The 17,873-nt window shown below is 50.3% G+C and overlaps 4 protein-coding genes across 13 annotated transcripts in view; 2 read left to right on the top strand and 2 right to left on the bottom strand.

Moving 5' to 3' along the window:
- The window catches only part of FCHSD1 (FCH and double SH3 domains 1), a 10,941-nt gene extending 10,266 nt beyond the window's left edge, over window positions 1-675 (top strand). For all 5 annotated transcript variants that reach the window (XM_043913053.1, XM_043913051.1, XM_043913052.1 and 2 more), the window contains one exon: window positions 114-675. In XM_043913053.1, the coding sequence (XP_043768988.1) occupies window positions 114-179 (66 nt within the window). In that variant the 3' untranslated portion in view covers window positions 180-675. The remainder of the gene's footprint in view (window positions 1-113) is intronic.
- Window positions 626-4,753, bottom strand: RELL2 (RELT like 2). 6 transcript variants are annotated; one of them, XM_043913059.1, is made up of 7 exons: window positions 3,948-4,753; window positions 3,303-3,542; window positions 2,854-2,919; window positions 2,692-2,758; window positions 2,062-2,247; window positions 1,422-1,797; window positions 626-1,028 (listed from the first exon to the last, which is right to left on the bottom strand). In XM_043913059.1, the coding sequence occupies exons 2-7, from the start codon at window positions 3,484-3,486 to the stop codon at window positions 1,008-1,010; spliced, it is 900 nt and encodes a 299-aa protein (XP_043768994.1). In that variant the 5' UTR covers window positions 3,487-3,542; window positions 3,948-4,753; the 3' UTR covers window positions 626-1,007. The 6 variants fall into 6 exon arrangements, with proteins under 6 accessions (XP_043768994.1, XP_043768995.1, XP_043768992.1 ...); XM_043913060.1 differs by having other exon boundaries at window positions 3,956-4,753; XM_043913057.1 differs by having other exon boundaries at window positions 3,965-4,753.
- Window positions 4,094-4,954, bottom strand: LOC122700800 (histone-lysine N-methyltransferase 2B-like). Its single transcript, XM_043913846.1, has 3 exons — window positions 4,878-4,954; window positions 4,567-4,763; window positions 4,094-4,413 (listed from the first exon to the last, which is right to left on the bottom strand). Exons 1-3 carry the CDS (start codon window positions 4,952-4,954, stop codon window positions 4,094-4,096), a joined length of 594 nt encoding a protein of 197 aa, XP_043769781.1.
- On the top strand, window positions 4,853-17,873 carry HDAC3 (histone deacetylase 3). The gene is made up of 15 exons (XM_043913055.1): window positions 4,853-5,007; window positions 5,115-5,197; window positions 6,524-6,666; window positions 8,948-9,029; window positions 9,160-9,216; window positions 9,342-9,397; window positions 9,785-9,918; window positions 10,398-10,478; window positions 10,859-10,932; window positions 11,089-11,153; window positions 12,473-12,562; window positions 12,681-12,739; window positions 12,990-13,069; window positions 13,376-13,533; window positions 17,220-17,873. The coding sequence occupies exons 1-15, from the start codon at window positions 4,953-4,955 to the stop codon at window positions 17,287-17,289; spliced, it is 1,287 nt and encodes a 428-aa protein (XP_043768990.1). The 5' UTR covers window positions 4,853-4,952; the 3' UTR covers window positions 17,290-17,873.

Raw genomic sequence — 17,873 nt, 5'->3', positions numbered from 1 at the left:
AGGGTTGGAAGAGGGGTCAGTCCAATTTGTCCTGTTTTATCTGCAGAGCAGAGGGAATGGACGGGATATCCCCAAGGGAAGCCTTAGGAGCACTGACTGTGTGTTTCCTACAGATGCGTCCACCGCCTCCCCCGCCAGCTAAAGCCCCAGATCCTGGCCACCCAGATCCCCTCACCTGAAGCCAGGGGGACTCTCCATCCCCTAGTGATGCTGCTGCCCTATCTCCGTGCTGTCAGACTGCCCCTCCCCATGGTGATCCAAAGCGACACAGTCAAATGCTGGAATCTCCCTGATTTCCATTCTCACCTTCAGGGGTAGACACTACTTCTCCGCCCATTTCTGGGGCTGGAACCCACTCCTTTTCCTCCATGATCCTTCAGCCATCTCTGGGGCTGAAACTACCCCCTTTCTCTTCTGCCACCACCCCATCTCTAGGGTGGTGAACTACCCTGAAATCTCTGGGACTGGAATTTGTCCCCTGAAGTCTTGAGTGACTCTGGCTCATTTGTGTCTCCACCCTGATTCTGTGAACCACCCCACTACAGATGCCAGTGCCACTGGGGTTGGGGCCTGGGATGGGGATAGGCCTGTCAGAAGGAGCTGGAGCCAGTATGCGAAGCAGCTGTAATGGTCTGAGTGGATTTATTGACAGTGAATAAAGGTCACAAAGCCCGAGCCAGGGCCTGGGCCTCTTGTGCCACGAGGACAGAGGGCCTAAGGTGCTATTGCTTTAAGGGTCCACCAAGGGCAGGGGCCTGCTCCCAGCCGCCACGCTGTAGCACACGGAGTGAGGTGATGGGGAAGGTGGGTCAGGCGGCCTGCGGGCAGGCAGGGGAAGGGGAAGAGGCTGAGGGCCAGGGATGGGACTTCTCCCCAGGTCCCCCCAGCCTGAGACTGTGCAACTCCAGGTGGAAGTAGGGTGGGTCCCTCAGCTGGGGGGCAGTGCTGTCCAGTGGAGAGGAGGGGCTTCATGCCCACCCACTCCCTGGCCTGCCAGCTGGTAGTCCTCAGCACAGTGAAGGAGGCGGCTTGGAGGAAAGGAAGGGTGACTGTTGCCTCCTATTCAAGCGGAGCCCCTGCTTTTCCCCAGAGGCTGCGGGACCTTCCCTACTCCCTGGAGCACATGGCCACTACCCACCACCAAACCAAGGAATATGTACCAAAGGCTGAGCCTGCGGTTGACCCCGGGAATTCAGGGAACCAATGGGCTGAGGTCGTTTCATTTAGGGGTTGGGAGGATGAGATTGACTTGGGGCCCAGGCAGAATCACCTCACACCCGCCCTGCTCCCCGTGGTGGGGACACCTGAGAGAGAGGAGGGGAGGACAATGGAGAGAACAGGACGTGGGTCATACCAGTGCCCCTTGCAGAGCAGGGGCAATAAGAGCTCAGCCCATTGCAGCACTGGCCATGTCTTCATACCTGGTGATTTGAGGTGTCCTGTTTGCTTGACTGTCCGTTTGCTTCTTTTCTGGCCGGCCCTGGGCTTGGGCCCCTCCCTCCAGCCCCGAGCATCGGCTCTGCAGAGGCTCCAGGGTTCCCCTCAAGTGTACGAGGGACTTGGCTGCTGTCCCTGAGTCCTCCATTCTGCATGGGGGTGCTGGCGAGGGTTGGGGGCTGCGGCCTCTCAGGGGGAAGGCTTTCGATGGCAGGCATCCCTGTCCTGGGCTGCCCTCCCCCAGGCCCCTGGCCGCCCCCTGGGTCCTGCCCCCCACCAGACCCCCAGCTCCTGTCCGTGGGAGAGCCGTCACGATGCTCATGCAGCCCATAGCGCTTCTCAATGTGCGTCACCCGGAACCTGGGAGGGGAGGGGACACGGGCTTAGGGCCACCACTCAGAGACTGCTTGGCCCTTCCTTCTGGTCAGGGACATCCTGGGTTTGATAGCCATGTCCTTCTGATCTAAGGCAGGGGAGACAGCCTCTGGGGGGCATATTGTGCAGCCTGACTCCTGCTGTAGCTCCCAGTCCAGGAAGCAAGAGCCAGGGCCCACCTTTGGAGTCAAATGCCTGAGCACTGGACCCCAGCTCAACCTCCCTGTCAGTGGGGTACTCTATACCCACCTGCCCACAGAGAACACGGTGGTCTCCCCAGGCCGGGGGCGACTCTTTCCTTCCTTGGAGCGTCCCTGACGGACAAGTGGGGGTCTCTTGTTGCGGCTGCAGTGGATGCACGGGGCTGAGGAGCCCAGGTGCACTGTGTGATGATGGGAGGGGGCTCCGTCTTGCAGGCTGGAGGTGGCATCCATGCTGGATGGTAGGGAGGAAGGGAGCAGGGGGGAACATTCCCATTTTTCTTCCTGTTTGTTCCTGTTCTTTCAGCGTGCTCCTTAAACCCCCCCAGATGTCCCACTTCCCCCAGGCTGCACCATTCTTTTATTGTCTTTATCTAATAAACTGAATATGAAGATGTTACTGACCATGTGTTGTTTTCCCTCCCAGGGCTAGAAAGTGTGCAATGTATAACCCAGGGGAGTGGCATAAGGGATGAAGGTTAGGCTTGATGACATCTAAAGGAGAGATGTGGTTTGGAGGATTCAGGATTTCTACCAAACTTTCTTCTTCCTGTCCGTTATTCAGCCTTACTCTCCCCTGTCACCCTAATCATGCAAGGAGACTGGGAGAAGAATGTGCTGGAGGAGAGGATACTTTCCAAGGCAAGCTAAATCATACTGGACCGTGTTTCCAGCTCACCTGGACAGCTGCACTGTCCCTTCTCCTTCACTGTCCCCCAGCATCTCCTTCAGGGCCTCAGCATTGGCTGAGGGGAGAAGGAAAAGAAGGGGTCAGTGGAGGCAAAGGCCAGGGCAAGAGAAAGTCGAGGAGGTGGGGGACAAGGGGACAGCCTACACCCACCTTCATTTTGGATGATGCAGCGAACAATCCTCTCTACTGTGTCCTCATTCATGTCATCGTCCTCAGCTGAAGGATGAAAGAAGTTGGTGAGGCAGAGGGAAATGAGTCAACTTTGAGGGTACATTACCTGGTGGCTTCTATGACTTATTGCTCAAGACCTACCCCTTTACCAAACTGCATCATGCTGTATCTTAGCATTTCAAGGGCCAGGGCAGAAAAGAAGGGAAAATCAGTGGGAGTCCAAGACTACCACCAGTGGGCCCTTCCCACCCATGGTGCCTTCTCTAGCCCTACTCAGGGTGGTGGCACCCCACTTGCCGACTCAAGAAATCGTTACTAGGCCTCCTATCTTGGTCAGGATTTAGCTTGGGTCTCTTGGCCAGGAAGAGGTGTGGGGAGAAGGGTGAGGGAGGAAGGTGATTGAGTCAGGTTCTAGGCTGTTCACTCACGGGGCTGGAGCTGGGCGTCGTCAGGCTCCGAGCCCCTTGAGGTGCGGCAGCGGTAGCCCTTCTTCTTGAGCACGTGGCAGATCATAAAGCCTACAAGGCCCATGAGGAAGAAGACCAGCACAAGCAGGAAGAGCATGTACAGCCCATGTTGGGGCGGTTCCAGGTCAGGCTGTGGTTCCGACATGAGGCCCTGGCGGGTGAGCACGGGCCAGGGCGGCTCCTGGAGTTAGGGGGCTGCAGCTAAGGATGGGGGGAGGGTTAGGAATGCCATCCTCAGGATTCGAGAGACAGACAAGCCTTTGAGGTCTGGCGCCACCCCCTACCCAACCAAGGAGCTGTCCGTGCCAGGGGTGCTGGTCCGGGCCAGGGGTGTCAGACGGCGGCTGCTCAAGCCCTCTTCCACTACCCTGGTCCCGCTTTCCCGACGCCCAGAGCTCCCCCTTTCCAGCTTGTCCTGAGCTTTCGTCCCTCCCAAGGACACTGCAGAGCGAGATGGGACGGAATTCTCAGGCGGCCGGCACAAGGATAGTGCCTGAGTCAGCGTCCACATCTCTTCGGCGCGGGCCTGAGTCAGGCCTCCGCAGCCCCTTCCCCTTCCTGTACTGTCTCACACACACCCCCTCCCGCCTTTCGGGTTCTCCCGACCTGACCACCTGGCCCACCCGGTACCGGTGGTTTGGTTCTGGCTCCGGCTCCGGCTCCGGCTCCAGGGGCGTCCTAGTCCGGCTCAGGGCCCCCGACGCCCTCCCGGCGCTCATCCCTCGCTTCCTTCCCCTCCCCCCTTCGCCGCCTCAAGGGCTCCGGGCTGCGGCTGCAGATACCCGTGCCGCGGCAGGGGTGGGGGGAGGGAAGGATGGAAAGGGATGAGGGCTGGTTGGGACCGGCGACAGGCTCCGGACAACTCCAGCCGTGGAAAGAGAAGGAGAAGGGGGGCGCTGCCGCAGCCGCTCTGGGTCCCCCAAAGCCTTCGGCCGCCGGCCGGGAACCAGGGGGCGGAGCCCAGGTGTGCGGGGCGGAGAGAGAGAGCCCTGCGCGCTTCTGAGCGCAAGTGTGGTGCGCGCGTGACTGCGCAGCCCCCCCACTGCCGCCCGGTGACGGTGCGGTGCCGAGTCTGGGTCCGGGTGAGGAGGACGGGCAGTCAGGCGAGAGCGCTCTCCACTGGTCTATTGGGCACGCCTGGCTTGGCTCCAGCCCTCAGATGCCCCGGCTGGATGTGTAGCTGGGAATCTTCCCCAGCGGGCCGGGGGAAGCTGGCTTTCTGCACCTGAGAGGGTCAGCGTGGCCGGTTCTCCGAAGCCTCCTAAAGAGGCGACACGGCCTGCGCCCCGCTTGGGACAGGTAGCTGGACAGGATGGATCGGCTTCCCGAGGATTTGGCCCCCGCCGGGAAGGAAATGGCCCTGTCATCCTAGGACCGATGCTACTGTCCTCCGGCCGAGCCCAGACGCTCACGCCCCAGAACCTAGAAGGGCGGAGCAAGCCGAGGGCTGAACTCCGCAGGAGGCGTGACCTGGGCGTGGTCTAGGGGAGTCGGGCTTGGGTTTCCTGGTTCCGCAGAGGCAGGCAGCGTGCTTACGCAGCACGCAAGGCCGGGGGTGGGGCAGGTGGACAGGCTGGCGGCGGAGGCGCGGGGCCTGGTCCCGCCGGCACCATGGCCAAGACTGTGGCCTATTTCTACGACCCCGACGTGGGCAACTTCCACTACGGTGAGGGAGCAACATTGCACGCGAGGGATTTCGGGACGCGGAGGTTTCGAAGCCGGGCCTACAACTCCAGGGATGGGTACTGACGAACTCTCTTCTCCCACCCCCAGGGGCTGGTCACCCTATGAAGCCCCATCGCTTGGCATTGACTCATAGTCTGGTCCTGCACTACGGCCTCTATAAGAAGATGATCGTGAGTCTCACGGCTTCTGCTGGGGATTGAGGGTGGGGACGAGCTGCGGCCTTAGGGATAGGTAGGCTGCACTGAATGCATCAAGAGTGACCCACCCCAGGCAGGGGGGAGGTGGATAGACGGAATCAGGGGCACCCCCATATGCAGAATGTTGGTGGGTGCATCCACTGACTTAATGAGAGTTAGTTTTTAGGTCGGCCACCTTTTGACCTCAAGTGGACCAACCTTTGGCCTACGGTTAGGGTGGTGTGGAGCTGGTTTTCAGACACAGAGTATTTCCCTCCCTTGCATCTTAGGACAGTTCTGTGACCTCAGGGAAGGGAAAGCGGCTGGCTCAGTGTATCTGGATATGAGGTTTACCCTCATTCCCACCCCTTCTCCTCCGCCACCTCTCTCCACCGCCAAGCTAGAGTTCTAGGGAGGACTTTGTAGCCCTGTGTGTAAATGTGTATGTGTGTGGAGGACAGGAGGAGGTGTTCTGGATATTCCCTTTTCAATCTAGAATACCCCCGCCCACACACAGAGTTCCATTTAATTACTACTCATTCCTCCATCTCCCACTGTATACACATCCTGTCTGTCCCTGGCTTGGAATTTATAGCAGTGTGATATGTGATCATAACATACGGCCCTTGTGCATTGCAAGGGGAATTAGCCAGCAGCATGAATGAGTGTCCACTGCTTGTGCTGAGCCACAGACTAGTGAATTGATCATAGAAACGACTGAGGTGATGTTAATGCCTGAATCTCTGGCTCTTGAAATTGTTTGCCTATGTGTGCCTATGAGCATTTTCTGGGGAGGAAAAATCTTTTGCTCTTGTCCAATTTCTAAAGCGTGTGATCCTCTCAAGAGATAATAAATCTTTGGCTTAGCACCTGGGCATCTTGGGTTTTAATTAGAAGGTTGTTGTGTGTCCCATATTATTTGATTCCAAAATTAAGAAGAACTTAGAGGAGAGAGAGGACAGAGTCAGCACCCAGGGGAGATGAGTATGATGAGAATAAGGAATAGGAGATCCAGGGAACAGGGCAGGTGAAGGGAGTTAAGGTTTGAGAAGGTAGAAAAGGCTGGGCTGGAGGTAGGAAGGAAAAGCCAGGCCCAGTGGTCTTTAGAGGGCTTGATCATAAGAAACTCTCAAGCTAATCAAGAGTCTCTCTTCTTCACAGACGTTTGTCTCATAGAATAACAAGGATTAGAGGGGAGGGGGCTAGGGGACTGCTGTGTGTGGTTCTGGACAGTCCCCCGGGCTGGGCTCAGTGTGGTCAGTCTCAGCCGGATGAGTAGGACTGACCCTGCCTGACTTCATCTTGTGTTTCCCTCTCAAGGTCTTCAAGCCATACCAGGCCTCCCAGCATGACATGTGCCGCTTCCACTCTGAGGACTACATCGACTTCCTGCAGAGAGTCAGCCCCACCAATATGCAAGGCTTTACCAAGAGCCTTAATGCCTTCAACGTGGGCGATGACTGGTAAGGGGAGAACTGGGACCTTTGATGCCAGGCAACTTGATGCCAGGCATTTCAGTGAGAATACTTGAGTGAGATCTTATGGCAGCAATGGAAGACATGTAGGTGGGTGGGGTGGGGAATACTTGTCAATGAATCATCATTTACTCATTTGCTTATTCAACAAATATTGATTGGTTATTGGCTATGGGCCAGGCCCTATGCTAAGTGCTAGGGATGCAATGATAAACAATATCAACACAATTTTAATATAAGCCTTTGGGCTAAGTCCTTTAGAGGAGAGGTACATGACAGACTATGAGAGGGTAGACACGGGAGAATTTTCTAGCCTGGGCTGGCGCTGGTCAGTGGCGGCTTCCTAGAGGAAGTAATGAAAATTGGGTTGAGTTCTAAAGAAAGTCGGAAGTAATTAGGTGAAAGATAGTTGGGAGGATGGAGGATGAGGGGAGGAATGGGAAGTAGGGACAACATGCCCTAAGGGTCTGCAGCAGGACAGAGTATGACTTATTTAAGGAACAGAAAAAAGGCCATGCACGATATCTGAAGAGTGATCTGAATTGTGTCTAAAGAGATAGGTAGGGCCTTTAAAAAATAAACAGCCCTATTATGAATTGGGGTTTTTAACTTCTAGAGCAGGGAGAAGTCATTAGAGGGTTTTAAAAAGCAAGAGAGTGTACGACCACATTTATGTTGAGCTTATTTCATATGAGAAGTCAGCTCCAAGTCTTGTGGGGAAAAGGTGGCTAACAAAGATAAGCCATGATCCTTGCTTCCACTCTAGTCTGCATCCACTAAAAGATAGTGACCGCAACAGCTGCCAGCTGCTCCATTCATTTTTAAACTTTTTATTTATTAGGGAAAATTTTAAACATTTCTGCAAGTAGAATAGTACAGTGAACCCCCATCTATCCATCACCGAGCTGCAACACTTAGAGCAGATGGCTAATCTTGCTTCATCTCTGTCCCCCACGTTAGGTTATTTTAAAGCTAATTTGAGATGTCACTCCCTTTTGTCTATAAATATGTTACTATATATCTCCAAATGATACTCTTTAAAAAAATGCATAGTATCATCACACCTGAAAAATCAACAGTAATTCATATCATCAAATGTGCAGTCAGTATTTGTCTCACATTTTTTTCTTTTTTGCAGTTGATTTATTTAAATTAGGATTTAAACAAGGTCCACATATTGTATTTGGTGGCTCCATCTCTTAAGACTTTTAACCCTTAATGTTTCCTTCTTGCCTTTGAATTTATTTATTTTTGCCATGCCTTGGCTTGCAAGATCTTAGTTCCCTGACCAGTGATTGAACCCAGGCCCTCTGCAGTGAAAACATGGAGTCCTAACCACTAGATTGCCAGGGAATTCCTTGAATTTATTTTTTGATGAAATGAGGCTGTTGATCCTATAGTTTCCTATAACAGCTACAGTTTCTTGAGTAATTTACTCTGCTGTGCTGAGGATTACTGGTATATCCACTTAATTCTTACACCAACCCTGAGATGTAGTAGTCCTTTTCATGATGGTAAGCATTAAGTACATACATTGAAATTTGAGGAGATTTTGATAACTTAGCCTGGACAGTGGCAGTGGCAGGATTCAGGTCCAGAGGCTAGGTTTTTAAACACTACACCAATCGGTTTCCCCGAAAGAGCCTACCAATAGAAGCAGACTGGGCTGGAGGATTGAGGCCGACTCCTTAGGCCGGCAATGAGCACCTTGCCAACCTTATCCCCACACCTCTGCTGCACAGGGTGTCTTCTCAGAATACCTTTTGTTCCCCATTCAGCCTCCAGGGCCTTCACAGCCTTCAAGCCACCACAAAGCTTCATGTCATGAAGGCTTTCTTGACCACACCAGCCCCAGAGGTCTGTCCCGCCCACATTACCCTGCTCATTGGGTTGTTCAGGCACGTGCTGTCTTGGGAGCTTTCTTGTTTTTTGTGTTATTGCTCCTGCTAGTTTTGAGTTTACTTTATAGTATAGTCTGGGAATGTAAAGTCCACCCTCACCCACAGCCTGGGGCCCTGTGATTGCTCTTTGTGCAACTAGCACTACATTCACTGTGCTTCTCTACTTCCCATCCAGTGCCTCGAACAAGTCTCAGTATATGGTTTGGTCCAAAATATTTGTTGAATAAATTTGCAGATAACTTGGGTATGTAGGAGGGGCAGAAGGGGTTATTGAAGAAAGGAGACTGTAGGGCTTTGGGCTGGGGAGAAGGGTGAAGGAAGGAAGTGGACAGAGGAAAAAGGGCTCTGACTTGCTCTTCTTCCTGCAGCCCCGTGTTTCCCGGGCTGTTTGAGTTCTGCTCCCGTTACACAGGTGCATCTCTGCAAGGAGCAACCCAGCTGAACAACAAGGTAACTATACCCTGAGTCCTGTTTCCCCCTTCCTGTGGGTCCCTGAATCCAAGGCCTTAACTGTGATCCTGAGCTCCCAGCTTTGGGGGTGGGCAGGAGAAGGATTATGAGTTGGGCATTTGTCTTTCAGATCTGTGATATTGCCATTAACTGGGCTGGTGGTCTGCACCATGCCAAGAAGTTTGAGGTGAGTGAGGAGGTAATGGGGGAGACAACAGCTCCGCTAGGGTAGGAGGTCAGGATGGCAGTCGGGGGGCAGCTGGGTGGAGGAATTGTTCTTCTTTGTAATAGCACTATACTATCTTACCATAGGCTTCTGGTTTCTGCTATGTCAATGACATTGTGATTGGCATCCTGGAGCTGCTCAAGTAAGTAGCCCGGGAGGAGATGGGGCCACTTACTAGGCTCTTGGCTGAGGTCTGAGACTGCCCTGGCCCTGACCCTGACCTCCAGCCCCACCCTAGCTTCTCCCGAGTTCTTGATGCTTTTCTCAGGCTGCCTCTTCCTGTGCTCTGCTGCAGATTCCCCGCTGCCTGCTCACATTTCAGCCTTCTCTGCACATCCCTCTCCTGTCCCTGCCTCCAGGCTGGAGCCCCAGGGTTGCCCTTAGGGAACTGGTGGTATTAGGTTTCAGGTGACTTGGGCCAAAGTAGAATCTTCATAATTTCTGGCCTTGTGTTTGGGAGGAGTGGGATGGGGGCTTTTCCTCCTGGGGTTCACCTCTGCCTCAGACGCTGGCTTTGCCCTCACCCTAGGTACCACCCTCGGGTTCTCTACATTGATATTGACATCCACCATGGCGATGGGGTTCAGGAAGCCTTCTACCTCACTGACCGAGTCATGACGGTATCCTTCCACAAGTATGGAAACTACTTCTTCCCTGGCACAGGTATGGGAGTAGGAATGCCTGTCCCCTTCACACTCCTCAGCTCTTACCATGACTGCCTCCTCCGCAGGCTCAGGTCTCAGTTCAGGTGGCCCCTCCTTGGAGAAACCTTTCCTGATCACCCTGTTACTCTGTCACATCACTCTGCTTTTTTCTTTTCAAGCACGGATTGCTGTTTGAATTTATTGTGGGGTTTTGTTTGGTTTACTGTCTCCCACCTAATCATGCCTGTCTCCCAAGAATATGAGCTTGGTGGGATTTCATTTATTTTGTTAGTTCTTTTTCCTGTTGTATCCCGATACCTAGTTCACAGCTTGGCTCATAGTAGGCCCTCCAAGAGTATCTGTTGAACGAATGCAAGCTGCAAGAGACTTAGTGGTTTGAGGGAGTGTGTGGCAGACGTACAAAGATGGAGTGAGAGGCCCTCAGAGTACATGGTGGGGTTGAAGCAGCCGGCACCCCCACCCACCTCTTCCCCACAGGTGACATGTATGAAGTTGGAGCAGAGAGTGGCCGCTACTACTGCCTCAATGTACCCCTGCGGGATGGCATTGATGACCAGAGTACGTACTAAAGTCTTCTCCTTGCTCACTAGACTCCTTCTCTGTCTCCCTCTTTGAGTTAACCTCTTCTGCCTGGTATTATCTACTGTTGGGCCAGGTGTCCTTCAGGATGAATGGCCTTCAGAGGGACCATGAACTCCCCGGAAATTGTATGCAACATATTGTGTGTATGTGCATTTTTCTGGGAAAAAGGTCATTAGCTTCCATCGGTCCCTCCAGAAGTCTCATGAACTTCCCCACCCAGAAGTTCGGAACCAATGGTTGTCCCTTTGGGTTGCCCCTTTCCTGGGCTACACGCTCTCTGAACCCCCTTTTTCCTTTTGTTCCCTGTCTCCCCATCCCCTTGGGGTGCCAGGTGCCCATCTTTGGCCCTCTCCCAGGTTACAAGCACCTTTTCCAGCCAGTTATCAACCAGGTGGTGGACTTCTACCAACCTACGTGCATTGTGCTCCAGGTAATACGGTCAGTGCCTCCTCAGGCCTTCAGGCTTGAGGGAAGAGAGCAGGAAAGAGGAGAATCCCTAGGCTGGTGGGGGAAGGGAAGTGAAGGACATTGGTGACATTCTGAGTAGTTCTCTCACTGCAGCCACCTGGGGTTTTGATTTTTTCAGTGTGGAGCTGACTCTCTGGGCTGTGATCGATTGGGCTGCTTCAACCTCAGCATTAGAGGACACGGGTGAGAACTGCTCTCCTTCCACTCCCCCAGGTTTTCAAGTGGCCTTGGGCCTCAATACATGGAACAGGGGTAGCCGGGAAACAGGTCTCACCTCCTTTTGGGACTCAAAAATAGCTACATGTTGTACTTTGAACCAGAAGTGTCATCTTGAGCAGGGTTCCCCAGTTGGCAACATTCACATTAGGTTTTTATTAAGCACCTGTTGTGTTCCAGGCATTGTACTAGGAGATGGGGAGGCAGTCAGGGAACTCCCATGAAGTTTACGGTTCAGCCTAGGAAACAGGCAAAACTATAAGTAAGCAAACAAGATAGGTAGATTGTTATAAACTCTATAGAAGAAAAAGAAAGTTAAGATGTGGGATAACAGTGGAGAAACTACTTTAGATACTGTGATTTGGAAGCAATTTTCCAAAATTCTGAGCCCTGGAGCCTAAAATGAGTGAGCCATAAGAGGAAGAGAGAGAGGTCCATCCCAAGCAGTGAGAAGAGCACGTGCAGACATGCCGAGACAGGGCAGAGGGTGTCATGGAGGAGATGAAGTAAAACCAGTCAGGTGGAACACAGAGAGCAGGCTGGAGGTGGTTTGAGGTGACATCTGAGAAGTCAGCAGCGTTGGGGTCGTGCAGAGCCTGTAGACCTTGCTAAGGAGTCTGGATTATATTTCAGATGTGTTGGGAAACTGTTGACAGGTTTTAAGCAGGGAACTGACATGATCCAGCTTGCGTTTTAAAGTGACTGCTCAAGACTTCCCTGGCAGTTCAGTGGTTAGGACTCTGCACTTCCACTGCAGGAGGCATGGGCTTGATCCCTGGTTGGGGAAGTAAGATCTCACATGCCTTGAGGCACGGCCGAAAAAAAAAAGCCGCTGCTCTGAGTGCTGAATGGAGAAAGGTTTGGGGTGGGACTGGGCACACAGGAGTGGAAGTGGGAAGACCAGTTAGGGAGCTCTTGGTGTTGTTGTCTTAGACAGGGGGCTAAGTTGGAGGAGGTGGCGGGGGAGAGAGGTAGGTGATATGAGTTATATTTTGGTGGCTAAACTGACAGCACTTGCTGGTACATTGGTGAGACTAGTTGATTAACAGGGTGGGTGCTGAGCAGGACAGAGGTGAGAGTGCAGTCTGTTTTAAATTTCACTGAGACACAACGTGCAGACAGTAAAATGCACATATCTCAGGGATGTAACTCAGTGATTTTCACTACCAAGATCAAGATACAGAACATTCCTAGTTTCCTTGTGCCCCTTTCCAGTTAGTCGCTAGAAGTGTGTTCTCTGGCTTTTGAAAACTTCTTCCACCCATTCCTCTGGTTTCTTTTAACAGGGAATGCGTTGAATATGTCAAGAGCTTCAATATCCCTCTGCTGGTGCTAGGTGGTGGTGGCTACACTGTCCGGAATGTTGCCCGCTGCTGGTGAGCATGCCCCATGTTTTCTCCTCTCCCTTGTACAGTGTGAGCTAGGGGCTCCCTGAGAAATGGCCAGTGGACCTTTCAGCCCACTCGCTCAGCCTGCCCTCCTGGTTTGTTTCAGGACATATGAGACATCGCTGCTGGTAGAAGAGGCCATTAGTGAAGAGCTTCCCTATAGTGGTAAGGACCACCCCATGATGCCCCCACAGCAAGAAGGCCATTCTCACAAGACCATAGAATGGCCTGGTTTGAAAGCGGGTGGGAAGTTTGACTTTCTCAGAGCTCTGCAGACTAAACCCCTGGGCCCAGAGTGGGGAAGAGGTTGAGCAGCTGTTATGTAGGTGTTTTGGATGGAAAGGAAAGAGATAGGCAACTCTTGGGACCTGCCTGTGTCTATTTGAGCCATCATGTCTCCTCCTTTTTCCCCAAGAATACTTCGAGTACTTTGCCCCGGACTTCACGCTCCATCCAGATGTCAGCACCCGCATCGAGAATCAGAATTCACGCCAGGTCAGCAGCTTGGAGAAGCTGAGCACAAGGGTGGAGGAGCCAAGGAAAGGTCCAGGATGTGGGAAATCAGAGAAACCAGGGAAGAGAATCTTAGCCCTCACTATCTCTGTTATCAGCTAGTAGGCAGCCTCGGTGAAAGCACAGGCAGTCAGGGTTGGGAGGACGGACAGTTACCAGCTGGGGGATTCAAACTAAGATGCAAAATAGGACTGAAACTAGGACTGCGGGGACAAAAGGCAACTACAAGCATTGACATCCTGGGAGTCACTGGGAGCTGCTCATTGTCTATTCCTCATCCCCAACCAGTATCTGGACCAGATCCGCCAGACAATCTTTGAAAACCTGAAGATGCTGAACCATGCACCTAGCGTCCAGATTCACGATGTGCCGGCAGACCTCCTAACCTACGACAGGACTGATGAGGCTGATGCGGAGGAGAGGGGTCCCGAGGAAAACTACAGCAGGTCTGGAGTAGGGACATAAGAGGAGGGAATTCCAGCAAGCTTTGGGGGAAAAAGTAAGAGGGGAAAAGTAAGTTAGACAGCATTAGTCTAATTGTCCTCAGTTTACCTTCTTCAGTATGCAACCATCCCATGCTTTTTTTTTGCCCTGATTTAATGATGTAAGTGACATACATTTATTGTAAAACTTTTCAGTTCAGTTCAGTCGCTCAGTCATGTCCGACTCTTTGCGACCCCATGGACTGCAGCACGCCAGGCCTACCTGTCCATCACCAACTCCCGGAGTTTACTCACACTCATGTCCATTGAGTCGGTGATGCCATCCAACCATCTCATCCTCTGTCATCCCCTTCTCCTCCTGCCTTCAATCTTTCCCAGCATCAGGGTCTTTTCCAATGAGTCAGCTCTTCACATCAGTGACCAAAGTATTGGAGTTTCAGCTTCAGCATCAGTCCTTCCAATGAACACCCAGGACTGATCTGCTTTAGGATGGACTGGTTGGATCTCCTTGCAGTCCAAGGGACTCTCAAGAGTCTTCTCCAACACCACAGTTCAAAACCATCAATTCTTCTGTGCTCAGCTTTCTTTATAGTCCAACTCTCACATCCATACATGACTACTGGAAAAACCGTAGCCTTGACTAGACAGACCTTTGTTGGCAAAGTAATGTCTCTGCTTTTTAATATGCTGTCTAGGTTGGTCATAACTTTTCTTCCAAGGAGTAAACATCTTTTAATTTCATGGCTGCAGTCACCATCTGAAGTGATTTTGGAGCCCAAGAAAATAAAGTCTGTCACTATTTCCACTGTTTCCCCATCTATTTGCCATGAAGTGATGGGACTGGATGCCATGATCTTAGTTTTCTAAATGTTGAGTTTTAAGCCAACTTTTTCATGCTCCTCTTTCACTTTCATCAAGAGGCTCTTTAGTTCTTCACTTTCTGCCATCAGGGTGGTGTTATTTGCATATCTGAGGTTATTGATATTTCTCCCGGCAATCTTGATTCCAGCTTGTGCTTCATCTAGCCCAGTGTTTCTCACGATGTACTCTGCACATAAGTTAAATAAGCAGGGTGACAATATACAGTCTTAACGTACTCCTTTCCTGAGTTGGAACCAGTCTGTTGTTCCATGTCCAGTTCTAAGTCCATGTTACAGTTTCTGTAGATGACAACTGCACTGTTCAACATTTATGTATAAACAGAAGGGCATACATACACTCATTTTCAATGTTGTGCAGTCTTTTTTTTTTTTTTAATAAAAGTTAGATCATTCTGTACATGTTCTACAATTTCCAAGTTTTTTTTTTTTACTAGTGTATCTTTCTGTGCCAATATATATATATAAATCTGCTTTGTTATTTAATTAGCTGTATAATATTCCATTGTGTGGACATAGCTATAATTAAACCAAGTGCCATAGACAGTTATTTACATTATTTCCTGTTTTTTTCACTGTTACAAAGAGTGTGGCAGCGAATCCCCGTGTATGTACGTCTTTGAGTGCTTGAATGGGTTAGATTCCTGGACTTGTTGTTGCTAGGTCAAAGGCTGTGTGCAGTAAAGTTTTTTTTTATTTGTTGCCAAACTGCCTTCCAGACAGTCTATAACAGTTTATATTCTTGCCAGCATTTTACTGACTCTTTCCAGATTACAAGCTGGACAGGTCACTGCACATATACTGCTCTTGTAAGGCCCTTGGATTTCTTTCCTCTGTTAATTTTTTCAGGTGTGATAGTTGTATTGTGTGTATGTGTGTCTTTTTTAATATCTTTACCTTCCTGAGATACATATTAAAATATTTACAGATGCACTAAATTAGGGGAAAAAGCAACCAGAATAGACTTAAAAAAACCACAAAAGCTGAAACAAGCTTTTCTGAAAAATGAAGGAAAAAGACAAGAGAACTCAGAAGTGCAGAAACAGATGCATTTAATAGAGAACAGATTTCCTTACGTGACTGGGGATAACCACAGCTGGATGTTTGCAGGACACCTGGTCCTGCTCCCACGCACTGTTAAGAAGTCTGAGCTGACTCTGCTGCAGAGTCTGATGGGCTTCTCAGTCCTTTCCAGAATCTTCTCTCTGTCTTAAGAGTTCATACTTCCAGATCTCTCCGCTGGACCTGGGCTTTACAGCTTAGACTCTTGGGACCACTCCAGCCCTTCTCCTCCATGTGTACCCCTTCATTTCCTCCCTTGGTTGAGGATGTATCTAAACATCTGGCCTCAGGGATCCTTTTTGACCCATCATCTCAATCTCAGCTTCTCCAGGTCTCTGAGGCTTGACTTCTGGAAATTGATCTTCTTAAAAATCTGTTTTTCAGTTTCTTCCTTTTAGAAAAGTTTATTTTTTTCATCTGTGATTCCAGGTTGGTACCTGGGCCTTGCCTCTACATTATACAGCCTGTTCTCAACAGCCAGCAGAAGCCTCTGGCCTCTTCCTGTCCTAAGCCCTGTTACTGTTGGACTATCCACTGAGTTCCTTGTCTTTGATGCTTGTAGCATATCAGCTATATAGGATATGATATTTATATTAAATTATACATGATACAGTGCCATCAAGTCATCATTCTCTTGCCATCCGACAACCCTGAGAGGTGCGATTCTTAAATTAACAGAAGAGGAATCTAAAGTTCAGAGAGATTAAGTAGCTTTCCGAAGTTCTCACAGCTAGTTAAATACCAGGGCTGAGACTCAAACCCAAGTCTCCTCACCTTTAACCCTTGTCCACTTAAAGGTAACTGAGACTTTGCTCTCCAGGCAGAGGGAGCCTTTCCTGATTTTGTTCCCCAACTTCTCTTTGATGACTTTCTCCCTTCTTTCTCAGTTAACAGCTGTGGGCAAGATAACTTAGTTATTCATGTTCTCCCAGAGAACAGTTTTCCAAAAAGAAATCAGAATTGGGTACATATTGGGTCTTGTATTGCTTTCATATCCCTTCACCCACTACATACAGGTTTATAATATGTCACTTCTCTGCTAGAAATGCTCCTTTCCCTTGCACTTAGAAGAAAGTCCAAATTTCTGATGATGACTTTAAAAGGCCCTGCATGCTGGCCCTTACCCTCGTCCCTGGTCTCATTTCTAATGACTCTCTCTCCTCTAGCTGTCTTGACCTCCTTCTCTCACTTTTCTCACCTGTCTTCCTCATAACCTTATAACTTCTGTACTTGGTTTTCTTACAGCTTGAAGTGGTCTTCCTGAGATGTTTGCCTGTCCAGCTTCTTGTTAGTCTTCAGGTCTTACCTTGTCAGAACAGCTGTTCCTAATAATCTTGTCTGAAATTTTACCCTTTTTCTCCTGTAACTCTTAGTCACATCCTTTTATTTCATTTTATTCATAGTGCTTTCCACCATGTGAAATTTTTGTTTTTACTTTGTTAGTTATTGTCAGTCTCATTTATTAGGTAAGTTTTTTGAAGATAGGCAGAAATGTCATCTGGTTTATTCTCTCCTGTCTCGCTAAGGCTTACGACAGTGTCTGGCACAGAGTAGTCTGTCAGTAAATGTTTATTGACTACCTGAGTGGATGAATGAATAGCAATCAGTCTCTACCAACAGAAGGAGAGGAGTGGTTCCCTGACAGTGGGGGCCTGAGAAGTGGCTCCAGACAGGGTGCCTATATGGGAGAAGACTGAACTTTGGAGAGTGGGAGCCTGACCTCTCTTTCTCTCTTCCCTTGCTTTGTAGGCCAGAGGCACCCAACGAATTCTATGATGGAGATCATGACAATGACAAGGAAAGCGACGTGGAGATTTAGGAGGAGCTGGGCTTGTTATGTCCCCAGGAATTCCTTTTTACCTCTTGGTTGGGTGGGAGGGAAAAAGTGTGGTTCTCCCACCCCTGGTCAGGTTACTTTCAGAGCTTTTACCAGTGCTGGGGGAGGGTTTGGAGACCACATCTGGTTCTTGAACCAACCCCTTTCTTCTCTCCCTCAAGGCCTGAGAATGGTACCTATTAAGGATAGAATGGGGACAAGGATAGCCATCTCTAGGAAAGCCTGGGCTTGGGCCCTAGAGGCCAGTCCTAGCCCTTTTGGCTTGCTTATTCCTTCCCTACTTCCTTCCAATCCAGAGACTTCAGGAGTGAAGGGGCAGACAGGAGTAAGGTTGCCTTTGACCTCCTCCTCTCCTGGGTTCTCCTACTACAGGCCTTGCTTCCAGTGCAGGTGAAGAGTAAAGGATTTTAGGGGGCTCTGGCTCCTTAACATCCTAGCCCAGATGATGGGAAGTACGGTTTTGAGATGGGGGAGGATGTGAAAACGTCTTGTTCTGACTTTTGGTTTTATGTCCATTTTACCACTCTTTTTATCCAATAAACCAAGTTGGTATTTTTTGTACCTTT

Source organism: Cervus elaphus, chromosome 9 (assembly GCF_910594005.1).
Source record: "Cervus elaphus chromosome 9, mCerEla1.1, whole genome shotgun sequence".
NCBI classification, from domain to species: domain Eukaryota; kingdom Metazoa; phylum Chordata; class Mammalia; order Artiodactyla; family Cervidae; genus Cervus; species Cervus elaphus.
This window is presented reverse-complemented; position numbering and strand designations above follow the sequence as displayed.

Bases quoted from the DNA above. Each gene is read 5' to 3' on its own strand.
- LOC122700800 (XM_043913846.1), bottom strand. From the start codon at position 4,954: ATGGTGCCGGCGGGACCAGGCCCCGCGCCTCCGCCGCCAGCCTGTCCA. The intron at 4,764-4,877 runs GTAAGCACGCTG...CCGCCCTTCTAG, and splicing joins CCCCCGGCCTTGCGTGCTGC to GTTCTGGGGCGTGAGCGTCT. The intron at 4,414-4,566 runs GTGCAGAAAGCC...ACCCGGACCCAG, and splicing joins GGCCACGCTGACCCTCTCAG to ACTCGGCACCGCACCGTCAC.
- HDAC3 (XM_043913055.1), top strand. From the start codon at position 4,953: ATGGCCAAGACTGTGGCCTATTTCTACGACCCCGACGTGGGCAACTTC. The intron at 9,217-9,341 runs GTGAGTGAGGAG...ATCTTACCATAG, and splicing joins ACCATGCCAAGAAGTTTGAG to GCTTCTGGTTTCTGCTATGT. The intron at 9,398-9,784 runs GTAAGTAGCCCG...CCCTCACCCTAG, and splicing joins GGCATCCTGGAGCTGCTCAA to GTACCACCCTCGGGTTCTCT.
- RELL2 (XM_043913059.1), bottom strand. From the start codon at position 3,486: ATGTCGGAACCACAGCCTGACCTGGAACCGCCCCAACATGGGCTGTAC. The intron at 2,920-3,302 runs GTGAGTGAACAG...TTCATCCTTCAG, and splicing joins CGACGCCCAGCTCCAGCCCC to CTGAGGACGATGACATGAAT. The intron at 2,759-2,853 runs GTGGGTGTAGGC...TTCTCCCCTCAG, and splicing joins CTGCATCATCCAAAATGAAG to CCAATGCTGAGGCCCTGAAG.